The sequence below is a fragment of the Argopecten irradians genome, chromosome 4 (genome assembly GCF_041381155.1).
Source record: "Argopecten irradians isolate NY chromosome 4, Ai_NY, whole genome shotgun sequence".
Taxonomy (NCBI): Eukaryota; Metazoa; Mollusca; class Bivalvia; order Pectinida; family Pectinidae; genus Argopecten; species Argopecten irradians.
Window position 1 is genome coordinate 6,577,231 of NC_091137.1, and position 22,157 is coordinate 6,599,387.

The 22,157-nt window shown below is 34.3% G+C and overlaps 1 protein-coding gene across 1 annotated transcript in view; it reads right to left on the minus strand.

The window, feature by feature from the left end:
- The window catches only part of LOC138320455 (protein crumbs homolog 1-like), a 103,561-nt gene that overhangs the window by 49,531 nt on the left and 31,873 nt on the right, over positions 1 to 22,157 (minus strand). The window contains 14 exon segments of the mRNA XM_069263415.1: positions 419 to 533; positions 3,429 to 3,613; positions 3,615 to 3,625; positions 6,675 to 6,812; positions 7,519 to 7,836; positions 9,238 to 9,576; positions 10,014 to 10,167; positions 10,482 to 10,614; positions 13,600 to 13,771; positions 14,337 to 14,550; positions 15,073 to 15,218; positions 16,306 to 16,419; positions 16,616 to 16,723; positions 17,255 to 17,383. Of these exon segments, the coding sequence (XP_069119516.1) occupies positions 419 to 533; positions 3,429 to 3,613; positions 3,615 to 3,625; positions 6,675 to 6,812; positions 7,519 to 7,836; positions 9,238 to 9,576; positions 10,014 to 10,167; positions 10,482 to 10,614; positions 13,600 to 13,771; positions 14,337 to 14,550; positions 15,073 to 15,218; positions 16,306 to 16,419; positions 16,616 to 16,723; positions 17,255 to 17,383 (2,276 nt within the window).

Below are 22,157 nucleotides of genomic sequence, written 5' to 3' on the forward strand. Positions count from 1 at the left end.
ACAGTTGGCATGGTTTTCATGCATGACACTTTAATAAACATATCTGAATCTAAGTATCATATTATCCAAGTACAATCTAATCAAAATAATACATGAATGCAAATCTCAAACAAATACAGTATAGTTTTTGAAATTTTTCTGAATTTCCTACAAAATATTTTGCATTTTTTCATATTTCTTTGATTTACAAATGAATAGAAAGTGTTTTAGCAATAATAAAAATAGTACAAAGAAATATAAACATGTAATTATATATAGTCCACTAATGGGGTAACAGACAATTGGTCTTACTCTTCTTATGTTGTTCAATTATAATCAAAACACCTTCAAACAAAATATATTGAAACAGTTTGTGGACAGTTAGAATCAAAATGTTATACATATATAAATTAATAAAAAAAACTTGTGAGCTGTCTACCTTGATGCCATCTTCACAGGTGGAGCCATGTATACAGGGATTAGAAGCACAGTCGTCAATGTTGAGTTCACAGTTGGTACCGTTAAATCCAGTATCAAAGCAGTCACATTCATACCTGTGTAAAAACATGGTGTTATTTCCAGCTAGTATGAAGACTATCCTTTCAGTATACCTATAGAGTTGCCTACTTTTGTAAATTGGTATAAATGTTTCATTCTGCTATTGTGAGTGTTAGTGAATAGGTCATGCTCACAAGAACAGACAACTGTGCATAGCAAAAAGACTGATTTAAAAATAACATAAATAATATTTCTGATTCCTATTCATATCATTATGTAACATAAGAATCTCATGTATCATATAATGAAGTTACAAGGACTTTTAACCCACAGTTAGTTATTTGAGGAACTAAACATTATTTTTAAATATTTCTAAACAACAATCAAAGTTAACTTTCATGCTATCCACTACCCATTACATTATAATCAGTTGTTAAAGAACAAAATTTTACAACGAAAATATTTTTTAAAGAAAAACAATTTCTGTTTTTACAAATGACATTTTTTTGTAAAGAAATCAGACTACGACACTGACTACTACATGTACTTGTATAACAGGGTATACACATATAGAGGAAAGTTATCAAGGTTGTTCACATGTTCTGTTTAAATAGGTATGGAAGTTCTCAAAATTGTTTTCATATCAGTTTATACAATATGTATAGGTCAGGAATGTTCTCAAGGTCGTTGCCATGTCAGATTATATAGATCAAGAAGTTCTCAAGGTCGTTTCCATGTCAGTTCATATAAGTCAGGAAGTTCTCAAGGTTGTTTCCATGTCAGTTTATATAGGTCAGGAAGTTCTCAATGTTGTTTCCATGTCAGTTCATATAGGTCAGGAATGTTCTCAAGGTTGTTTCCATGTCATGAAAACACTTGTGCAGATTGTTAAAAAGGAAAACAAACACATCATTCCTATAATGCCTTTAGCTGCAGTGAGTAGCTCACATCTCCATGGTTACTATGGGGTTTATAAGCCAGGGTTACGGGTCCAGGCTCCATGCATTGAAAAAGCTGCATGACTAAGTTTTCATATTTAGATCATTCTTTACATATTCCGTTTAGCTGCATGAGTTATTTTATTTCTGAAATCATAGTTATCAAACAGAAAAAATATTTTATTCTTATTGAAGAATTGTTAAATGTCCATCACTTTAAACATTTCACATCTACTCACTGCATTATGGTAAGAAAAGGAGGTGTGTCTAGGACAAAGGGGAAAGTGGGTGGGGGACATTCTTTAACCAGCATTCCATCATTCCAAAAAATTCCTAAATTCCTTTTCCCCCCCCCCCCCCCCCCCCCCCCCCCCCCCCGCCCTCCATTGTAAATCAATCAAATTGTGTATTTAGTATTTATGGTTTAAGCCAAAGCCCCATGAGGAAAACTACCAACTAGCAGTCTATACTTGATGATTATTGCTTTGAACTCTTTATCAATGTGTTGGCAGGATATATATTTGCTTCTTCCAAACTCAGCAGATTCCAATATATTGTACTTCACTCGGGTACAAATTGTTTTACAATATCTATAATAAGACCAAAATTAATCAACGCCAATGGCACTACACCAAAACGGCACAACACAAGCTACAAGAGGCTAACAAAATTAGCATCACATATCTTTTAGATTGATAACGGTGTAAATACCTACATGTATATATTCAGAACACTGCCATATTGTCCACTATAAGAGTTATCTGCCTTTAGACATAGTTTTGTCTATTTCATTGTCTCGCCATTTTACTCTCTATTATTACATGATCTAATATCTTAATGGTGAAAACAATGTAAATGAGAATAGATAACTCTTCCCATCATAGATTAATTGTAAACATGTTTTTGTAGTGTGAACTGAATATCAAAATGTTTTTGTAGTAAATTGTTAATTTTATTGTTTTATCAGATGTTTTGCCTTGTATAAAAGCTTGTGATATTTGGTTTCTTAAAACTGATAAGATGCTTCTATAAATAGAATCATGCAAAAAATGAAATAAAAACCAAAAATAGCATCTAAAAACAAAAACCAAAACTCAAAAGAAAGTTAACTGCAACCAAGAGAAAAGAAATCATGCGTTTGGAGAGCATCATCACAATACTGACAACTAAAGGCCTACCCTATATAACTAAGGTTTGCTTGGAAACGCTCGTATGTCTCGAGGCTACAGTGGGAGAAAAACAAGGATATTTAATAAGCAGACAAAAAGCAATTGATATAAATCATGTCGTGAAATATTTAAATGTAATTGTAAGACACTGACACCAGTCTGTTCACCAAAAATAAAATCACTGAGAAAGTAAATTTGAAAACAAAATATGTACATGAACTGTGATTTAAAAAATAATTTTCTGTTGAGCAGAGTTATCTACTTTTATGAGCATAGATATGTCATTAATTAAAAATAAGAAAAATAAAATTTCTCACAATTCTATGATTCTAATCTCAAAATCAATGACAAAACAGTCTATCCACTCACAAGAACAATAACTCGTCAGACAACAACAGAAAATGTGGAAAGATGGTGGGGAAAATAAATTAAAACCTGTTTTTATCTTTAACTCTAATACCTTGTAATAAATATAACCATAACCAAAATTCTAGTTATATATTCCTTAACCTCAAGATTGACCAGGTGTTACCATTACATATACTGCACATCCTTAAATTGTTGGTGTTCAGCATGTAACCACATACAGAAGAGGACATAGTGACCTAACACATTCACTAAACTATCTGTACTAAACATAGAATCTCATGTTACCAAGGTGATTTCCAATGTAAAAATCTCTAAAACAAGATTACCGCTGAATCTGTAAATGTACAGTACTCTCTTCTAAATGAAGTATGAAGGCAGCCCCTAGAGATTTTAAACTACTGATTGACATATTTCTGTACTGGTATCAAACCATTTGAGTGCAATACTTATGAACTTTCACCTATATATTACTTACATGTTGATTGAGTGGTTACAGCGACCATTATTTAGACATGGCGACGACTCGCATTCGTCAATATCGATCTCACAATTGACCCCAGTGATCCCTGGGATACACGTACAGTTGTAGGCTGCTATCATATCATTGCAAGTACCGCCATACTGGCATGGGCTCGACTCGCACTCATTTATTTCATCTTCAACATCGGCGATCTGTTAATAGAAGTATATTCTGTTAGGTTATACATGTAACAAGTATCCTGCTAGGTTATACATGTAACAAGTATCCTGTTAGGTTATACATGTAACAAGTATCCTGTTAGGTTATACATGTAACAAGTATCCTGCTAGCTAGGTTATACATGTAACAAATATCCTGTTAGGTTATACATGTAACAAGTATCCTGTTAGGTTATACATGTAACAAGTATCATGCTAGGTTATACATGTAACAAGTATCCTGTTAGGTTATACATGTAACAAGTATCCTGTTAGGTTATACATGTAACAAGTATCCTGCTAGGTTATACATGTAACAAGTATCCTGTTAGGTTATACATGTAACAAGTATCCTGCTAGGTTATACATGTAACAAGTATCCTGTTAGGTTATACATGTAACAAGTATCCTGCTAGGTTATACATGTAACAAGTATCCTGTTAGGTTATACATGTAACAAGTATCCTGTTAGGTTATACATGTAACAAGTATCCTGTTAGGTTATACATGTAACAAGTATCCTGTTAGGTTATACATGTAACAAGTATCCTGTTAGGTTATACATGTAACAAGTATCCTGTTAGGTTATACATGTAACAAGTATCCTGTTAGGTTATACATGTAACAAGTATCCTGTTAGGTTATACATGTAACAAGTATCCTGTTAGGTTATACATGTAACAAGTATCCTGCTAGGTTATATATACATGTAACAAGTATCCTGTTAGGTTATACATGTAACAAGTATCCTGTTAGGTTATACATGTAACAAGTATCCTGTTAGGTTATACATGTAACAAGTATCCTGTTAGGTTATACATGTAACAAGTATCCTGTTAGGTTATACATGTAACAAGTATCCTGTTAGGTTATACATGTAACAAGTATCCTGCTAGGTTATACATGTAACAAGTATCCTGTTAGGTTATACATGTAACAAGTATCCTGTTAGGTTATACATGTAACAAGTATCCTGCTAGGTTATACATGTAACAAGTATCCTGTTAGGTTATACATGTAACAAGTATCCTGTTAGGTTATACATGTAACAAGTATCCTGCTAGGTTATACATGTAACAAGTATCCTGTTAGGTTATACATGTAACAAGTATCCTGTTAGGTTATACATGTAACAAGTATCCTGTTAGGTTATACATGTAACAAGTATCCTGCTAGGTTATACATGTAACAAGTATCCTGCTAGGTTATACATGTAACAAGTATCCTGTTAGGTTATACATGTAACAAGTATCCTGTTAGGTTATACATGTAACAAGTATCCTGTTAGGTTATACATGTAACAAGTATCCTGTTAGGTTATACATGTAACAAGTATCCTGTTAGGTTATACATGTAACAAGTATCCTGTAGGTTATACATGTAACAAGTATCCTGTAGTATCATGTAACAAGTATCCTGTTAGGTTATACATGTAACAAGTATCCTGTTAGGTTATACATGTAACAAGTATCCTGTTAGGTTATACATGTAACAAGTATCCTGTTAGGTTATACATGTAACAAGTATCCTGTTAGGTTATACATGTAACAAGTATCCTGTTAGGTTATACATGTAACAAGTATCCTGTTAGGTTATACATGTAACAAGTATCCTGTTAGGTTATACATGTAACAAGTATCCTGTTAGGTTATACATGTAACAAGTATCCTGTTAGGTTATACATGTAACAAGTATCCTGTTAGGTTATACATGTAACAAGTATCCTGTTAGGTTATACATGTAACAAGTATCCTGTTAGGTTATACATGTAACAAGTATCCTGTTAGGTTATACATGTAACAAGTATCCTGTTAGGTTATACATGTAACAAGTATCCTGTTAGGTTATACATGTAACAAGTATCCTGCTAGGTTATACATGTAACAAGTATCCTGTTAGGTTATACATGTAACAAGTATCCTGTAGGTTATACATGTAACAAGTATCCTGCTAGGTTATACATGTAACAAGTATCCTGTTAGGTTATACATGTAACAAGTATCCTGTTAGGTTATACATGTAACAAGTATCCTGTTAGGTTATACATGTAACAAGTATCCTGTTAGGTTATACATGTAACAAGTATCCTGTTAGGTTATACATGTAACAAGTATCCTGTTAGGTTATACATGTAACAAGTATCCTGTTAGGTTATACATGTAACAAGTATCCTGTTAGGTTATACATGTAACAAGTATCCTGTTAGGTTATACATGTAACAAGTATCCTGTTAGGTTATACATGTAACAAGTATCCTGCTAGGTTATACATGTAACAAGTATCCTGTTAGGTTATACATGTAACAAGTATCATGCTAGGTTATACATGTAACAAGTATCCTGTTAGGTTATACATGTAACAAGTATCTATCCTGGTATATGCTAGTATCTGTACTATACATGTAACAAATATCCTGTTAGGTTATACATGTAACAAGTATCCTGTTAGGTTATACATGTAACAAGTATCATGCTAGGTTATACATGTAACAAGTATCCTGTTAGGTTATACATGTAACAAGTATCCTGCTAGGTTATACATGTAACAAGTATCCTATTAATCAGCTATACATGGACTAAACAGGGTTTTTCTGACATCATTTCAACTTGATCTCTTATAAATCTTACTGAAGTATTTGAACTTTTGACAGTCCAAACCAAACTTTGCACAATATATTCAGCATTTCTTATTTTGTTAAACCAGAATCCTAGTATAACAATAATTTTTATCATCATGCCCCACAATTCTGGTATTACAAGCTTAAATTAACTCATGTAATCTTAAGTACATATAATGTTACAGAAGAGGAGAAAATGTTATGACCAAACCAATGTACAAACCCGTCACCTCCAACGCCTGCCGGATGCTCTATTGATTTAGCTCTCCGATCACAAATGATCAACCAAGTCTAATTCCACTACACATTAACACCAATCACAAATATATTTTCAATATGCTGATAACATCAGTTCATCAAAATAAGATTTTTCATACTAGAACATTAGGATGCCGTCAATAATGCACCACGATGTTGATAACTTACTGGTGTAACCTGGAGCACAGTTACAGGTAAACGACGTCGCCCCAGGTATACAGGTGCCCCCGTATTTACAGGCAGGCGGGTCCCTTTTAACCTCATCTGCTGTCTCACAATAGGATGTTCTCAGGTCGCAGTTCTGACCTTGTAAAATAATACAAATAATAGTTCTCAGGTCGCAGTTCTGACCTTGTAAAATAATACAAATAATAGTTCTCAGGTGACAGTTCTGATCTTGTAAAATAATACAAATTATAGTTCTCAGGTGACAGTTCTGACCTCGTAAAACAATACAAATAATAGTTCTCAGGTGACAGTTCTGATCTTGTAAAATAATACAAATAATAGTTCTCAGGTCACGGTTCTGATCTTGTAAAACAATACAAATAGTTCTCAGGTCACGGTTCTGATCTTGTAAAATAATACAAATAGTTCTCAGGTCACGGTTCTGATCTTGTAAAATAATACAAATAATAGTTCTCAGGTCACGGTTCTGATCTTGTAAAATAATACAAATAGTTCTCATAATCTGGTTTTTAGGTTTGTTATTCAAATAATAAATCATACATCTTATAGGAACCTTGGCTAGGAATGAAAATCATGTTATAATCCTGAATTCATTGTAAGCAGGGTTGTTATACATGTGTTAACTGTTTTACTGTAGTTCTGATAAACATTCAATATTCCATCTTTGTATATTACAGAGTTAGCTCCCTTGCAGGCAGGTATCTATTGTGAAGTAACTCTACAATATCTAAATACAGAATATCTAAATCTGAATTTTAATAAGAATATTGAAACCTCCACTGATGATATCATACAAAGTGTTTTTGATAGATTATGGTTATACCTGTTCTGTAGGCGCCCTCGTCATCCCGACCACATTTACAATGATATCCAGGCAGTCCATCCTCTTCCTCACAGGTACCGTCACTCAGGCACACCCCCGGGTTGTAATCACACTCGTTAATACTGAACTCACAGTTTGTACCATTATATCCTGTATCAAACTCGAGCTTCTGGCCATTCCCAAATCGCGTAAGGTTAAGGAAGACCTGAGGACACTCACAGACGTAATGCCCGATCTTGTCGACACATGTGGCTCCGTTCTGACACGGGTTGGGGTCACATTCATCTATCTCTTCTGAACAGTTTTCACCTGTGTACCCTGTTTAGAAATAGAATTGGTAAACATGTTTTATCCTTTTACTGAATTTACCTTTATTCTTGAATTAGTAAATTACGCAACCTTAGAAAACTTCTAACCAGACAAGATATACCTGAATGAACCAGAAGGACAAAAGAAGGGTTCTTGTTAAGTTCAAAATATTAAAATTATCTCCCTTGAATACTAAACGTGCTCTAAATTACCCAGATCACTATGTCTAGTTACTCTATAGGAGTGCATTGGGTTGGTCTATTCCTGTCAACAGCCAAGGTCATTGAAGGACATGCTGAATGGGATCTGGTGAAAGAAAACTGGAGTCTCCAGGAAAAAAATCCCACCACTCTACAACCATCTAGTATCTGACACATGTTAGCCTAAAAATCTGCCACCAAGGAGTGCAAGGATAGTGGGTAGAATGTCAAACACATTTCACCAGAAAATCGAAACCTAAATTCACTGACACCAGCAAGAACAGCTTCGTCAAAAGAAAACAACAAAAAAAAGAATTCATGTATTGGTTAGTAAAAGTTATCAAAAAATGGAACTCGAAAGCTATGTTATCATTTCAGTAACTGTTTTGAAAATGAAATGCAAATTATCAACTTTTTTAGGAAATATGGAATCTGATTCTTCTGTAAATGTTTTTGTATTGAATGAATCTTCTATAGGTCTACAACTACACAAGTCCAGAAAGAAGAAAAATATCGAAAGTAATGCTGTATAAATCTGTTATGACAGCAGGTATTCATTTTTATGTCATATTCAGTCTAAAACAACCATTTGGTGAGGAATTTCTCATAACATTAATATACATCTATGAAAGTAAAAGACTATAACCTAAGGACTCCTGTTTCAATGGGCCAGTTGATGTTAATTGACAATGATAATCAATTAAATCAAATGTTTCTGAAAACAGACGTTTTGAACAGTAACAAGATCACAGACACCCTGTACCTCATGCAACAGACACAACCCTTCCACCCATGCGTGTTATCTGTAAACAGGTAAACAACATACAGGTAATTTTGATTTATTGTAATGGAGTCTTCTATTACTCTACAAATACAGTTTCGTATCATTATCTACTATTTTGTTCTGGTAATATTCTAATTGTGGTATATTCTCTTAATCATTTTATGGAACTAGATTTTATTACAAATTATCAGCTATTTCGCTTTTACAGTCAATTAGTTTCAAAAGTTTTCTACTATTTTGCTCTGATATCACATACATCGCTAGCTGTCCATAGTCAGACTGTTTCATCTACATCTCCTGTTATAATGGCATTCTATCATATCCAAATACACAGATCCATTACCTAACATGCAAGCTGACAATATTACATTACAATGATCTTTTTATTTACAAAACATGAACAGTGAGCAATAGAAACAAACAAACCAAGAGGACATGCGCAGGTGTAGTTGTTAATATGATCGAAGCAGACTTGGGGACTTTGACATGTATTGGAAGCGCATTCGTCGATGTCCGTCTCGCAATCAGTGCCGGTATATCCGGGAACGCATGCACAGTTGTACTGTTGATTCGGTGGCATGGTGTTGCAGGTTGCTCCATTCTTGCATGGCGTAAATGAGCATGCATTATACACAACAGCACAGGTCTTACCCATCCAGGTAGGGGGACAGTCACACCTGTAGCCGTTAACCTCGTCTACACACGTACCCCCGTTCTGACAGGGGTCTGGCGAACAGTCGTCAATGTTTACACTGCAGTTTTCACCTATATACAATCAAATCAGATAGCACTCAGACATAATTTAAAAGGGAGCCTAAAGAAATGTAACCTTGAAAAGTACCATCTTACGTCATTTCATTATGTAATTTCAGTTATTTAAAATTCAACTTATGTATGGGTTTTTTTATTTTATTGTTTTGAGAAATCAAGTCCTGGAAATCTTGTTAGGTTTTGAAAAAGGACTGATTTTTGTAAGCTTTAATGTTAAGAGAAAATCAACATTTAAACAGATGAATGCATTGATAATTTTGCTTGAAATTAACAATACAATGACATTTGAAAATCATGTTTCAGTCCAAAAAGCAATATAATTTCATCTGAAATACAAATCATTTATTGTAGTGATATTTATTCAATTAGTTGAGATTCCTATCGATATAAAACAGTAAGATAATAGCCAGTATGCCCAAGGAATGACTTACCTGAAAACCCTGTGACACATGTACAGTTGTAGAAGTTGAGATAATCATGACAGGTGCCGTAATTTTGACATGGCTGTGGTGCACATTCGTCAATGTTTGTTTCACAGTGAGTACCTGTCCAGCCCAGCACACAGTCACATTCGTATCTGTTCACCTGTAATAATGATCATAGAAGGCTAATTTCACAAGTTCATCAGTTTTGTTTACAGAAGCCAATTAATCCCCATTTTGAAGAATCTGGGATACTGTCAAACACAACTGATATATAATTGCCAAAGTTATGATTGACCAGTAACATTTAGGTCAAGGCTAATATGACCTTGGTCAAGTTTCACTGTTCATCATCTGTTGATATAATACAAATTGCCAAACGTTTTTAAGTAATCAAACACCATGAGGGTCACACTTCATAATACCAGAAGGCCGGTAATGCATGGCTGAAAGAAGAGTTATGGTTCTTGATTTTACCTCGTTCCTACAGGTGGCACCGTTACGACAGGGCTGACCGCTGGTCTGACACTCATCAATGTCTGTACTACAGGTAAGGTCTGTGTACCCAGGTACACATGTACAGGTGAAGGTGTTCACACCATCCTCACAACTACAACATTAATACATGGTGTTAATAACGTACATGTTGTTTAAGTTATACATTAGATACACCGTCCTCACAACTACAACATTAATACATGGTGTTAATAACGTACATGTTGTTTAAGTTATACATTAGATACAACGTCCTCACAGCTACAACATTAATACATGGTGTTAATAACGTACACGTTGTTTAAGTTATACATTAGATACACCGTCCTCACAACTACAACATTAATACATGGTGTTAATAACGTACATATTGTTTAAGTTATACATTAGATACACCGTTCTCACAACTACAACATTAATACATGGTGTTAATAACGTACGTATTGTTTAAGTTATACATTAGATACAACATCCTCACAGCTACAACATTAAGACATGGTGTTAATAACGTACATGTTGTTTAAGTTATACATTAGATACACTGTTCTCACAACTACAACATTAATACATGGTGTTAATAACGTACATATTGTTTAAGTTATACATTAGATACAACGTCCTCACAACTACAACATTAATACATGGTGTTAATAACGTACATGTTGTTTAAGTTATACATTAGATACACCGTCCTCACAGCTACAACATTAATACATGGTGTTAATAACGTACATGTTGTTTAAGTTATACATTAGATACACCGTCCTCACAGCTACAACATTAAGACATGGTGTTAATAACGTACACGTTGTTTAAGTATACATTAGATACACTGTTCTCACAGTTACAACATTAATACATGGTGTTAATAACGTACACGTTGTTTAAGTTATACATTAGATACACCGTCCTCACAGCTACAACATTAATACATGGTGTTCATAACGTACATGTTGTTTAAGTTATACATTAGATACACTGTCCTCACAGCTACAACATTAATACATGGTGTTAATAACGTACATGTTGTTTAAGTTATACATTAGATACACTGTCCTCACAGCTACAACATTAATACATGGTGTTAATAACGTACATGTTGTTTAAGTTATACATTAGATACACCGTCCTCACAGCTACAACATTAATACATGGTGTTAATAACGTACATGTTGTTTAAGTTATACATTAGATACACCGTCCTCACAGCTACAACATTAATACATGGTGTTAATAACGTACATGTTGTTTAAGTTATACATTAGATACACCGTCCTCACAACTACAACATTAATACATGGTGTTAATAACGTACATGTTGTTTAAGTTATACATTAGATACACCGTCCTCACAACTACAACATTAATACATGGTGTTAATAACGTACATGTTGTTTAAGTTATACATTAGATACACCGTCCTCACAACTACAACATTAATACATGGTGTTAATAACGTACATGTTGTTTAAGTTATACATTAGATACACCGTCCTCACAACTACAACATTAATACATGGTGTTAATAACGTACATGTTGTTTAAGTTATACATTAGATACACCGTCCTCACAACTACAACATTAATACATGGTGTTAATAACGTACATATTGTTTAAGTTATACATTAGATACACCGTTCTCACAACTACAACATTAATACATGGTGTTAATAACGTACATATTGTTTAAGTTATACATTAGATACACCGTCCTCACAGCTACAACATTAATACATGGTGTTAATAACGTACACGTTGTTTAAGTTATACATTAGATACACCGTCCTCACAACTACAACATTAATACATGGTGTTAATAACGTACACGTTGTTTAAGTTATACATTAGATACACCGTCCTCACAACTACAACATTAATACATGGTGTTAATAACATACATGTTGTTTAAGTTATACATTAGATACACCGTCCTCACAACTACAACATTAATACATGGTGTTAATAACATACATGTTGTTTAAGTTATACATTAGATACAACGTCCTCAAAGCTACAACATTAATACATGGTGTTAATAACGTACATGTTGTTTAAGTTATACATTAGATACATCGTTCTCACAGCTACAACATAAATACATGGTGTTAATAACGTACACGTTGTTTAAGTTATACATTAGATACAACGTCCTCACAACTACAACATTAATACATGGTGTTAATAACGTACATGTTGTTTAAGTTATACATTAGATACAACGTCCTCACAATTACAACATTAATACATGGTGTTAATAATGTACATGTTGTTTAAGTTATACATTAGATACACCGTCCTCACAACTACAACATTAATACATGGTGTTAATAACGTACATGTTGTTTAAGTTATATATTAGATACAACGTCCTCACAGCTACAACATTAATACATGGTGTTGATAACGTACATGTTGTTTAAGTTATACATTAGATACACCGTCCTCACAGCTACAACATTAATACATGGTGTTAATAACGTACATGTTGTTTAAGTTATACATTAGATACACCGTACTAATTTGAATGTTGAAACTTTAACTTAATGGTAGACCTCAAGATTAAAATAATAAAGCTGACAAATTATTTTAAATACTCGGTTAATACGAACTCGAAGGGACTGAGATAAAACTTCAAGTTATCTGAGCTTTCGAATTAAGCAAGTTCTCGTGTCTACTGACGATCTCTTTACTTGGTACTATATAGACTAGCTCCATGTCGTAAAACGATGTGAACAAGAGAGATGTCAAAATTGAAGTTGCAAAATTATGGCAATAAAACCGAGATATGTATTTTGAAATGCCGTTCTACGGCAGATTTATGAAAAAGAAATCTGCATTTTCGGCGATCTCGTTGTCCAAAAAATCTCATTTCGAGTTATAAGAATGTTTATGTATGATTTATGTCATTATCCGAATTCTTCGAGTTTTCCTAATTCGAATTATCTGATTTCTTTAAACAAAGATAAAGAGGGAATTCGGCCAGGACCGGCAAAGTACTTCTTATTAAGCCGGGTTTTCGAATTATCCAAGTTCGTATCAACTAAGTTCCACTGTATCTTACTCCTATTTCTTATTGTAACTCAAATACTGAATATTAACCTTGCTCCATTTTGACATGGGTTGGGATCACAGTCGTTGATGTTGACGTCACATGATTTATTTGTATATCCTGGTAGACAGGAACAGCTGAAGTCGTTCTCAAGGTTTGTGCAGTTAGCATCGTTCTTACAGGGCTGCATCAGGCATTCGTTGACGTCCATACAGGGGTCACCTGTAACCAATCACAATACATAAATGTTCTCACAAACCAATCACAATACATTAATTGTCTCACAGACCAATCTATATACATCAGTATTAAAACAAACCAATCATAATAAACCAATTTTCTCACAAATCAATCAAAATGCATCAGCATTCACCCAAACCAATCAAAATATACAAACATTCTCACAAACCAATCAAAATACATCAGCATTCACACAAACCAATCAAAATACACAAACATTCTCACAAACCAATCAAAATTTATCAAAGTTTCAATGTCATCAATTACACAAAACTATCATCTTTGTCCAAAATAATACTGCTCTTCAACTGTTTCCTTAACTTATTTTTCCTTAAATATTGCTTTTCAAAGTTTTCCTTATCTTATTTGCCCCTTAAATATTGCTCTGCCAGGGTTCATTAACTTATTTCCCCCTGAGATTTGATAATGAAATGTTCCATCTTTAGTTTGAGAAGAGTTTATGGATGTCTCCAGGGGTGAATGAGTAGATGATATCCAATGGTTAAGTTATTCCACTATCTATAAATCATTATAAGACTGTACTTACCATAGTATCCTGGTTTACATATACACTCATGGGTGTTGACGAGGTCTCTACAGACCTTGTTTGGGCCTGAACATGATACCCCTACACAGTCATCGATGTTGGTCTCACAGTCTGTCCCAGTGTACCCTGGGATACACTGACATGTGTACGAGTTATCACCGTCAACACAGCTTCCTCCGTTACGACATGGACCAGTGAGACAGTCGTCCAGAGACTGTTAACAGATAATCACCATCTCTATGCTATATTCCTTTTATCCTACTCAATATTTACTGTAAACTAAATTTCTGTTTTTTAGTTTTCTTGAATTTCGTGATCCAAGTAAATTTGTGAAAGCTCATCATTGCAAATTAACATCATTGATACAACATTCAAATCTGAATTTAGTGGCCGCAATTTGGTTTACAGTATATCAAACGTACTCATTCTTGTTACAGTAAATGTTAAACGGATGATTGATCCATTAACATCAATTTCTAAAATGTTTTTGGAAATGTTTAAAATTGTCCAAGAACGGGAGACTAAATGTACATTAAACTGGTATATAACCAATTTCTATTGATATCTTCAGCTGTTTGGAAATTACCAGAATAAAAATTATGAAAGATCACTGCTCCATGAAGCAGACCTGATATACAGATATGTATTATCTGTACAGCCAATACATAAGTGTAATTTCTTCAGCACAAATCAAAGTGCTGAAATTAGTCTGTTTACATTATTTGTTTAACTTTACCTGTGAACAGTTCCGGGAACTATCATACCCGACAGGACACTGACAGTCGTAACCACCGATAAAATTAAAACAGGTTCCAGGGCCACAGATTCCAGCAAACCGTGAACACTCATTAATATCATGTTCACAAAGATTGCCTTCAAAGCCTGCAAATATAAATCAGACAGTATATAAAAACACATCTGTTTCAGGGGCAACAACTCTGTTAAGTCATAAGAAATACTCCTCACATCTCACACTGAGTAAATAATCAGTTAACTGGAAGGATCAACTACTGTGTTGGACTCTAGGTAGGAACTTGTTCTAAATTGAAAGCAAAATATCATCATGAAAATAGCTACATAGAATAATAAAACAATTATTTTAGGTGATTAATTTCTAATCTTTGCTGTGATGGTTAAAGGGACCTACATGTATGACATACAAATTTATAAAGTTACAGGTAATGAGACAAAATAATTTAAACAAACTAAAGATTTACATACACAAAGGACTATGTATGTCTTGGGCCCTTATTGGCCCAAAATTCATAAAATTTTCAACGTGGTGTTACGAAATTAAGCTGTTGATGTAGTTGCCTTGGTAACCATTTAAACAAGAGCTGTTGGCGAACAGCAAAGCTCGCCTATTCAGAAGAAGTTGATGTTCAAGTATTTACTATTTAAAAATATCAACAGAAACAGAAACTTGCTCAAAAACTTTAACGTGAAATGGGACGCAAACGCCGACGCCGGGGTGACAACATTAGCTCCCCCTCTTCTTCGAATAGGCGAGTTAAAAATGCATTTATTAATAAATTAAGAATATGGAAAAATGGTAATTTTACTCCTATCTGTTGGAAGTTTTTCTTTGGGCAACAATACAGCACAATCTTGAACAAACATAATATTTACTGAGAATATGTAGGCACTTAAGATACACTTCAATAGAAATTTTAGGTTCTTTAAAGGAAAAATGACAAAATTTTCACATGATCTTAATTTACATTTGAAATTCAAGAACTTAATCACTAAATAACAGGTTTGATTTGATGGATTTGGGGGCCAAAATTATCCCAAACCATATGTAGTCAATTCTTATGAGGTCTGTTTGACATAAATCCCTACACCTCCATATGTATTCTGAATAGGGCAGGTGGGAACTGATGTTAATACCTCAAACCCCCCCCCCACCGCCCCCCTTCAGATCTTTTTACACTTCCTAAGCCTTACAGTGATACTGTCCAATACTTACTGGAGGTACAGACACATGAAAAAGAGTTGTCACCATCAACACACTGTCCACCATTTTGACATGAATTTAATTCACACTCATTGATGTTCACTTCACAGTTCACATCTGTAAAACCTGAGAACACAAACAAAAAACAGAAAATAGGTAGTGTGTACAAAAGGGATCAGCTCTAATGTTAACCTTGAGGAATACTGATTTTTTTAAGTTACTACTCATAACAATTATGGTAACATACACGTTCTTATTTCTATAAAATTTGACTAACACATGACCACATTTTTATGTTTTTTGACTTTACATGTAAGTTTACCTGGAGCACATGTACAGGTGTAATTATGAAAATTTGTGGATGCTGAAGCTGTCACATTTTGACAACTGCCTCCATTAAGACACGGACTGACAGCACACCCATATATACCTGTAATAGTAGAGAATAAATACAATCATACCGATATTTTTGAGGTGTTAAAACAGTATTTCAACATTGAGAAAAATCATCATGAAATCTAGATGCCACAGTGATACTGAATTGATACAAGGGCAAGTTAGGTTTATAACAGGTACCAGGGAGGTTGATCATTACTTAGGGGAGATAATTTACTGATGTTGATATGATACAGGGGAGTTAAATTACTGATGTTGATATTATACAGGGGAGATAAATTAATGAGGGTGATAATATTATGATTCAGGGGAGATAACTTACTGAAGTTGATATGATATAAGGGAGTTAACTTAATGATGTTGATCTTATACAGGGGAGATAAATTAATGAGGGTGATAATATTATGATTCAGGGGAGATAACTTACTGATGTTGAAATGATATAAGGGAGTTAACTTACTGATGTTGATATTATACAGGGGAGATCAATTAATGAGAGTGATAATATTATGATACAGGGGAGATAACTTACTGAAGTTAATACAATGAAATGGAGATAACTTACTGAGGTTGTTTTCACAGTCCGTGCCATTATACAGGTGAGGACACTGACAGGAGTAGGACTGGAAGCCGTCCACACATGTACCTCCATTCTTACAGGGCACTGACGCACACTGGTTCCCATCCTCTCCAGCTGAAAGTACAAAGATTTTTACAAGGGAGATAACTACATATCATTCATACACATGTACCTTGTATCTGTATAAATCAAGATAAGATTTGTTTTAATTTGATATTATGTTACTTCTAAAAGGCTGCCAGTAAGTAGAAAATAAAACATGTATACAAGGGAGATAACTACATATCATTACTACCGCTGAACAGTATATCAATGTATTCCCTGTATTCATTTTGTAAATATGTTCTATAACTTTTAACTTGTTAGAGGAGAAGTCTGTACTTTGCATCTGTTCATTGATGTGGATTTGATGTGGGGTTCTTTTGTTTATCTAAGCAGCTGATGTTAAACAAAGGGTCTAATGACAATTGGTCATTACACATGTACTGATTAAATAATATATGACACTATATGAATGATAGGTGTGGTTTTAATTGTTATCTAGTCAGCTAATCAAAACTTTACATCACTCCAGATATCTGTGAAATTTTCTTCTGTTTGTGTAAGTAAAATCGGTCAAATTCCTTTCCAGACTTACAACTCTAACTTCAATCAAGCACAAAATTGAAGCACATTCATCCATGAGATTTCTGTTATATGCTTGTATAGATACACCTGTACATAGGGATGGTGATCGTAACTGTTTTAAGAGTTCTGCTCCACAGCCATGTTCACTCAGATGTGACCAGTGACTGTCCTGCTAGAATGTTTATGATGATGAATATGAGGATACAGTAACCAATCTTGAGTACACTAGTTAGAGCAGATCGGAGCTAGGCCTTCTGTACAGTCAATCAAATTGTGTCCTTAAACATGGACATGGGTTATTGGTAACAAATCAGGCATACATCACAACAGTGATTTAGGGGTCATGGCCCTTTGTCAATAACTATTCAAGTGATCTCCCCCTCCCGATAATTTGCTAAAATTATGCCTGTACAATACAAGCTTCATAAGTACATATGTATGTAACCAACTAAATCATTACATTATACAATAAACAATGTTACATTTTACTCAAAAGTGAGACACAAAGACAGCACAAAACGACTACTTTAAAGATGCTCCACAGCTGACAGAGCATATACAATACTCATCGTTTGAGCAATAACTGCTGTTTAATGGTGAATATATGTGTCTGATTAACACAATAACAATATAGAATAATTCATTTAGCCTTTGGTGCATGCACAATCAGTACTTCATTCCATATAGGACATAGTGCCAGTGAATTTTTTCAGGATGCAATTAGTTTTTTTGATATTTTTAACTTGTATAAGTAAAATTACCGATAGAAGCTCAAACTTTTCATTTGTAGTAATGGTGTACTTTTGTAACTGAAGAAAAATACTAAATCATCAGCTCTTGTTTTTGATAGAGAAAAAAAAAACCATTTGTCAGCGGTAAAATAAATCCCTAAGGATAGTGTGTGTATATCAAAGAGATCAGTATATCTCCAGGCCTTTAAGGCACCTCATTTAGCAATCTCTATCTTTCCAGATACATAAACCTCATCTCATAATCTTCATACTTATATATAGTACTACCATAAATATGAAGACAGAATGCTACAACAGATTCTATCATGAACTCCATCAAATCTTTCACTTTTAATTCAAATACTCACTCAATTTAGTGAAAAAATTGATTGTAAACAAAGTCTGCTTTTCAACAGTAAGATATCAATTCATCAGAAAGAACAATATGTTAACATTCAGTATATTCATGGCAAGAATTTAGATTTACAATCAAACTGGTATTAAATGGGGCAGAGGTATGGCAAAGGGCAATGATGGTTTAGGTTAATACAGTGATTCTATTGGTATATATCATAATCCTATCTCCATCAAGAATTTGGGTTACAAATAATTTTACAAATACATGAAATGTAGACTAAATACCAGGTATACTAAAAAGCAATAAACTCCTTACACCATTACCTTTATGGTGTACCATATGTAAATATTCCTAATGAATATTCATAAGTTCTCACCAGCCTTCAACAGATATAACTGGTCAGACATTCAGATGTAATTATAATCCACGTCAATTTTTTTGTTTCAAAGGTCCATCATGTCAGACTGCATTAAAGGCCACACCCACCTCATCTGCATAATAGGATGGTGTTGATTACAGATATATTGCTTTCTGCATATAATTCTGTAGTTGTTTACAAAACGTTGGTAATGAAGATAAACTTTCCATAAGATGTCAGAATTATAAAACATTCCCTGTGATGTATATACCGGTATATAAAATAGAGAATACATTTTTTCATGTGACATGGTTACTAGTTTGAATCCCTGGCTTGTGAGAATGGTGTTTGGTGAAAACTACCCAAGAACTGAGGATTCCTTAACTCTATATTCCATAGACATTACATTGCTTGAGAATTATCTCATCTTTAAATTGTTTTAATTAAATTGATTCACATCTATATAAGGATCATACATAACTTGTTTCCAGAGAAACGCATACATTATTAATATGTCTTCATACCCTAACTGAATACGATATATTAATTGTCACCAGAGGCTGCAGGTCTGAGAGGATCGAAGATGGATGGAATATCTATAGAATTGATAACTGTATACCCAGGAACATCTCTATATAATCACAGAATGTAATGGAGTGGTCGGTATATATCCCTAAGGATAGACCGTACCCAAGGTATATAACAGTCTCATAGAAGGTGTTCACCTTCACATATCATCGTCAAGGTGAAAAGTAGGTAAAGGTCAAGCAAGTATCTTAATCTAAAACCCTCCTACCTCCTGTCTTCACATCTCTATTTTACTATCACAGTAGGTTTTCTCAAGGAACTTGTAAAGTTTAAGTTCACACAGCCAAATATTATATCTTCACTTTCTCCTATATGTGTGCCACACCTGCAGACACAAATCTTTATTCCAAACTTAAATGTCAGATTTCTATTTCAAAATTTGTTATTGTCAAGTACAAATTATATTGAATTGTACAAATAGATATCAACTACTATGAATTGGACAACAGGATCTCCTAGACCTTTTCCTGAATGTGAAATACCTTAACTGATAGGTCATCTGGATGGATATTGGTAGAATGTCAGACTTACGTTAGGTTTGATCATCCAGATGGATAATGGTAGAATGTCAGACCTATGTTAGGTTTGATCATTGGGAGGGATAATGGTAGAATGTCAGACCTACGTTAGGTTTGATCATCGAGGTGGATAATGGTAGAATGTCAGACTTACGTTAGGTTTGATCATCAAGGTGGATAATAGTAGAATGTCAGACTTACGTTAGGTTTGATCATCCGGATGGAAAATGGTAGAATGTCAGACCTACGTTAGGTTTGATCATTGGGAGGGATAATGGTAGAATGTCAGACCTACGTTAGGTTTGATCATCGGGGTGGATAATGGTAGAATGTCATACCTACATTAGATTTGATCATCAGGGTGGATAATGGTAGAATGTCAGACTTACGTTAGGTTTGATCATCAGGATGGATAGTGGTAGAATGTCATACCTACATTAGGTTTGATCATCAGGATGGATAATGGTAGAATGTCAGACCTACCCTAGGTTTGATCATCGAGGTGGATAATGGTAGAATGTCAGACCTACATTAGGTTTGATCATCAGGACGGATAATGGTAGAATGTCAGACTTGCGTTAGGTTTGATCATCGAGGTGGATAATGGTAGAATGTCAGTCCTACCCTAGGTTTGACCATCGAGGTGGATAATGGTAGAATGTCAGACCTACATTAGGTTTGATCATCAGGACGGATAATGGTAGAATGTCAGACCTACATTAGGTTTGATCATCGAGGTGGATAATGGTAGAATGTTAGACCTACGTTAGGTTTGATCATCGAGGTGGATAATGGTAGAATGTCATACCTACCTTAGGTTTGATCATCGAGGTATATAATGGTAGAATGTCATACCTACGTTAGGTTTGATCATCGAGGTGGATAATGGTAGAATGTTAGACCTACGTTAGGTTTGATCATCGAGGTGGATAATGGTAGAATGTCATACCTACCTTAGGTTTGATCATCGAGGTGGATAATGGTAGAATGTCAGACTTATGTTAGGTTTGATCATCGAGGTGGATAATGGTAGAATGTCAGACTTACGTTAGGTTTGATCATCCAGATGGATAATGGTAGAATGTCAGACCTACGTTAGGTTTGATCATTGGGGTGGATAATGGTAGAATGTCATACCTACATTAGATTTGATCATCAGGGTGGATAATGGTAGAATGTCAGACTTACGTTAGGTTTGATCATCAGGATGGATAGTGGTAGAATGTCATACCTACATTAGATTTGATCATCAGGGTGGATAATGGTAGAATGTCAGACTTACGTTAGGTTTGATCATCAGGATGGATAGTGGTAGAATGTCATACCTACATTAGGTTTGATCATCAGGATGGATAATGGTAGAATGTCAGACCTACCCTAGGTTTGATCATCGAGGTGGATAATGGTAGAATGTCAGACCTACATTAGGTTTGATCATCAGGACGGATAATGGTAGAATGTCAGACTTGCGTTAGGTTTGATCATCGAGGTGGATAATGGTAGAATGTCAGTCCTACCCTAGGTTTGACCATCGAGGTGGATAATGGTAAAATGTCAGACCTATGATAGGATTGATCATCGAGGTGGATAATGGTAGAATGTTAGACCTACATTAGGTTTGATCATCAGGATGGATAATGGTAGAATGTCAGACCTACGTTAGGTTCGATCATTGAGATGGATAATGGTAGAATGTCAGACCTACGAT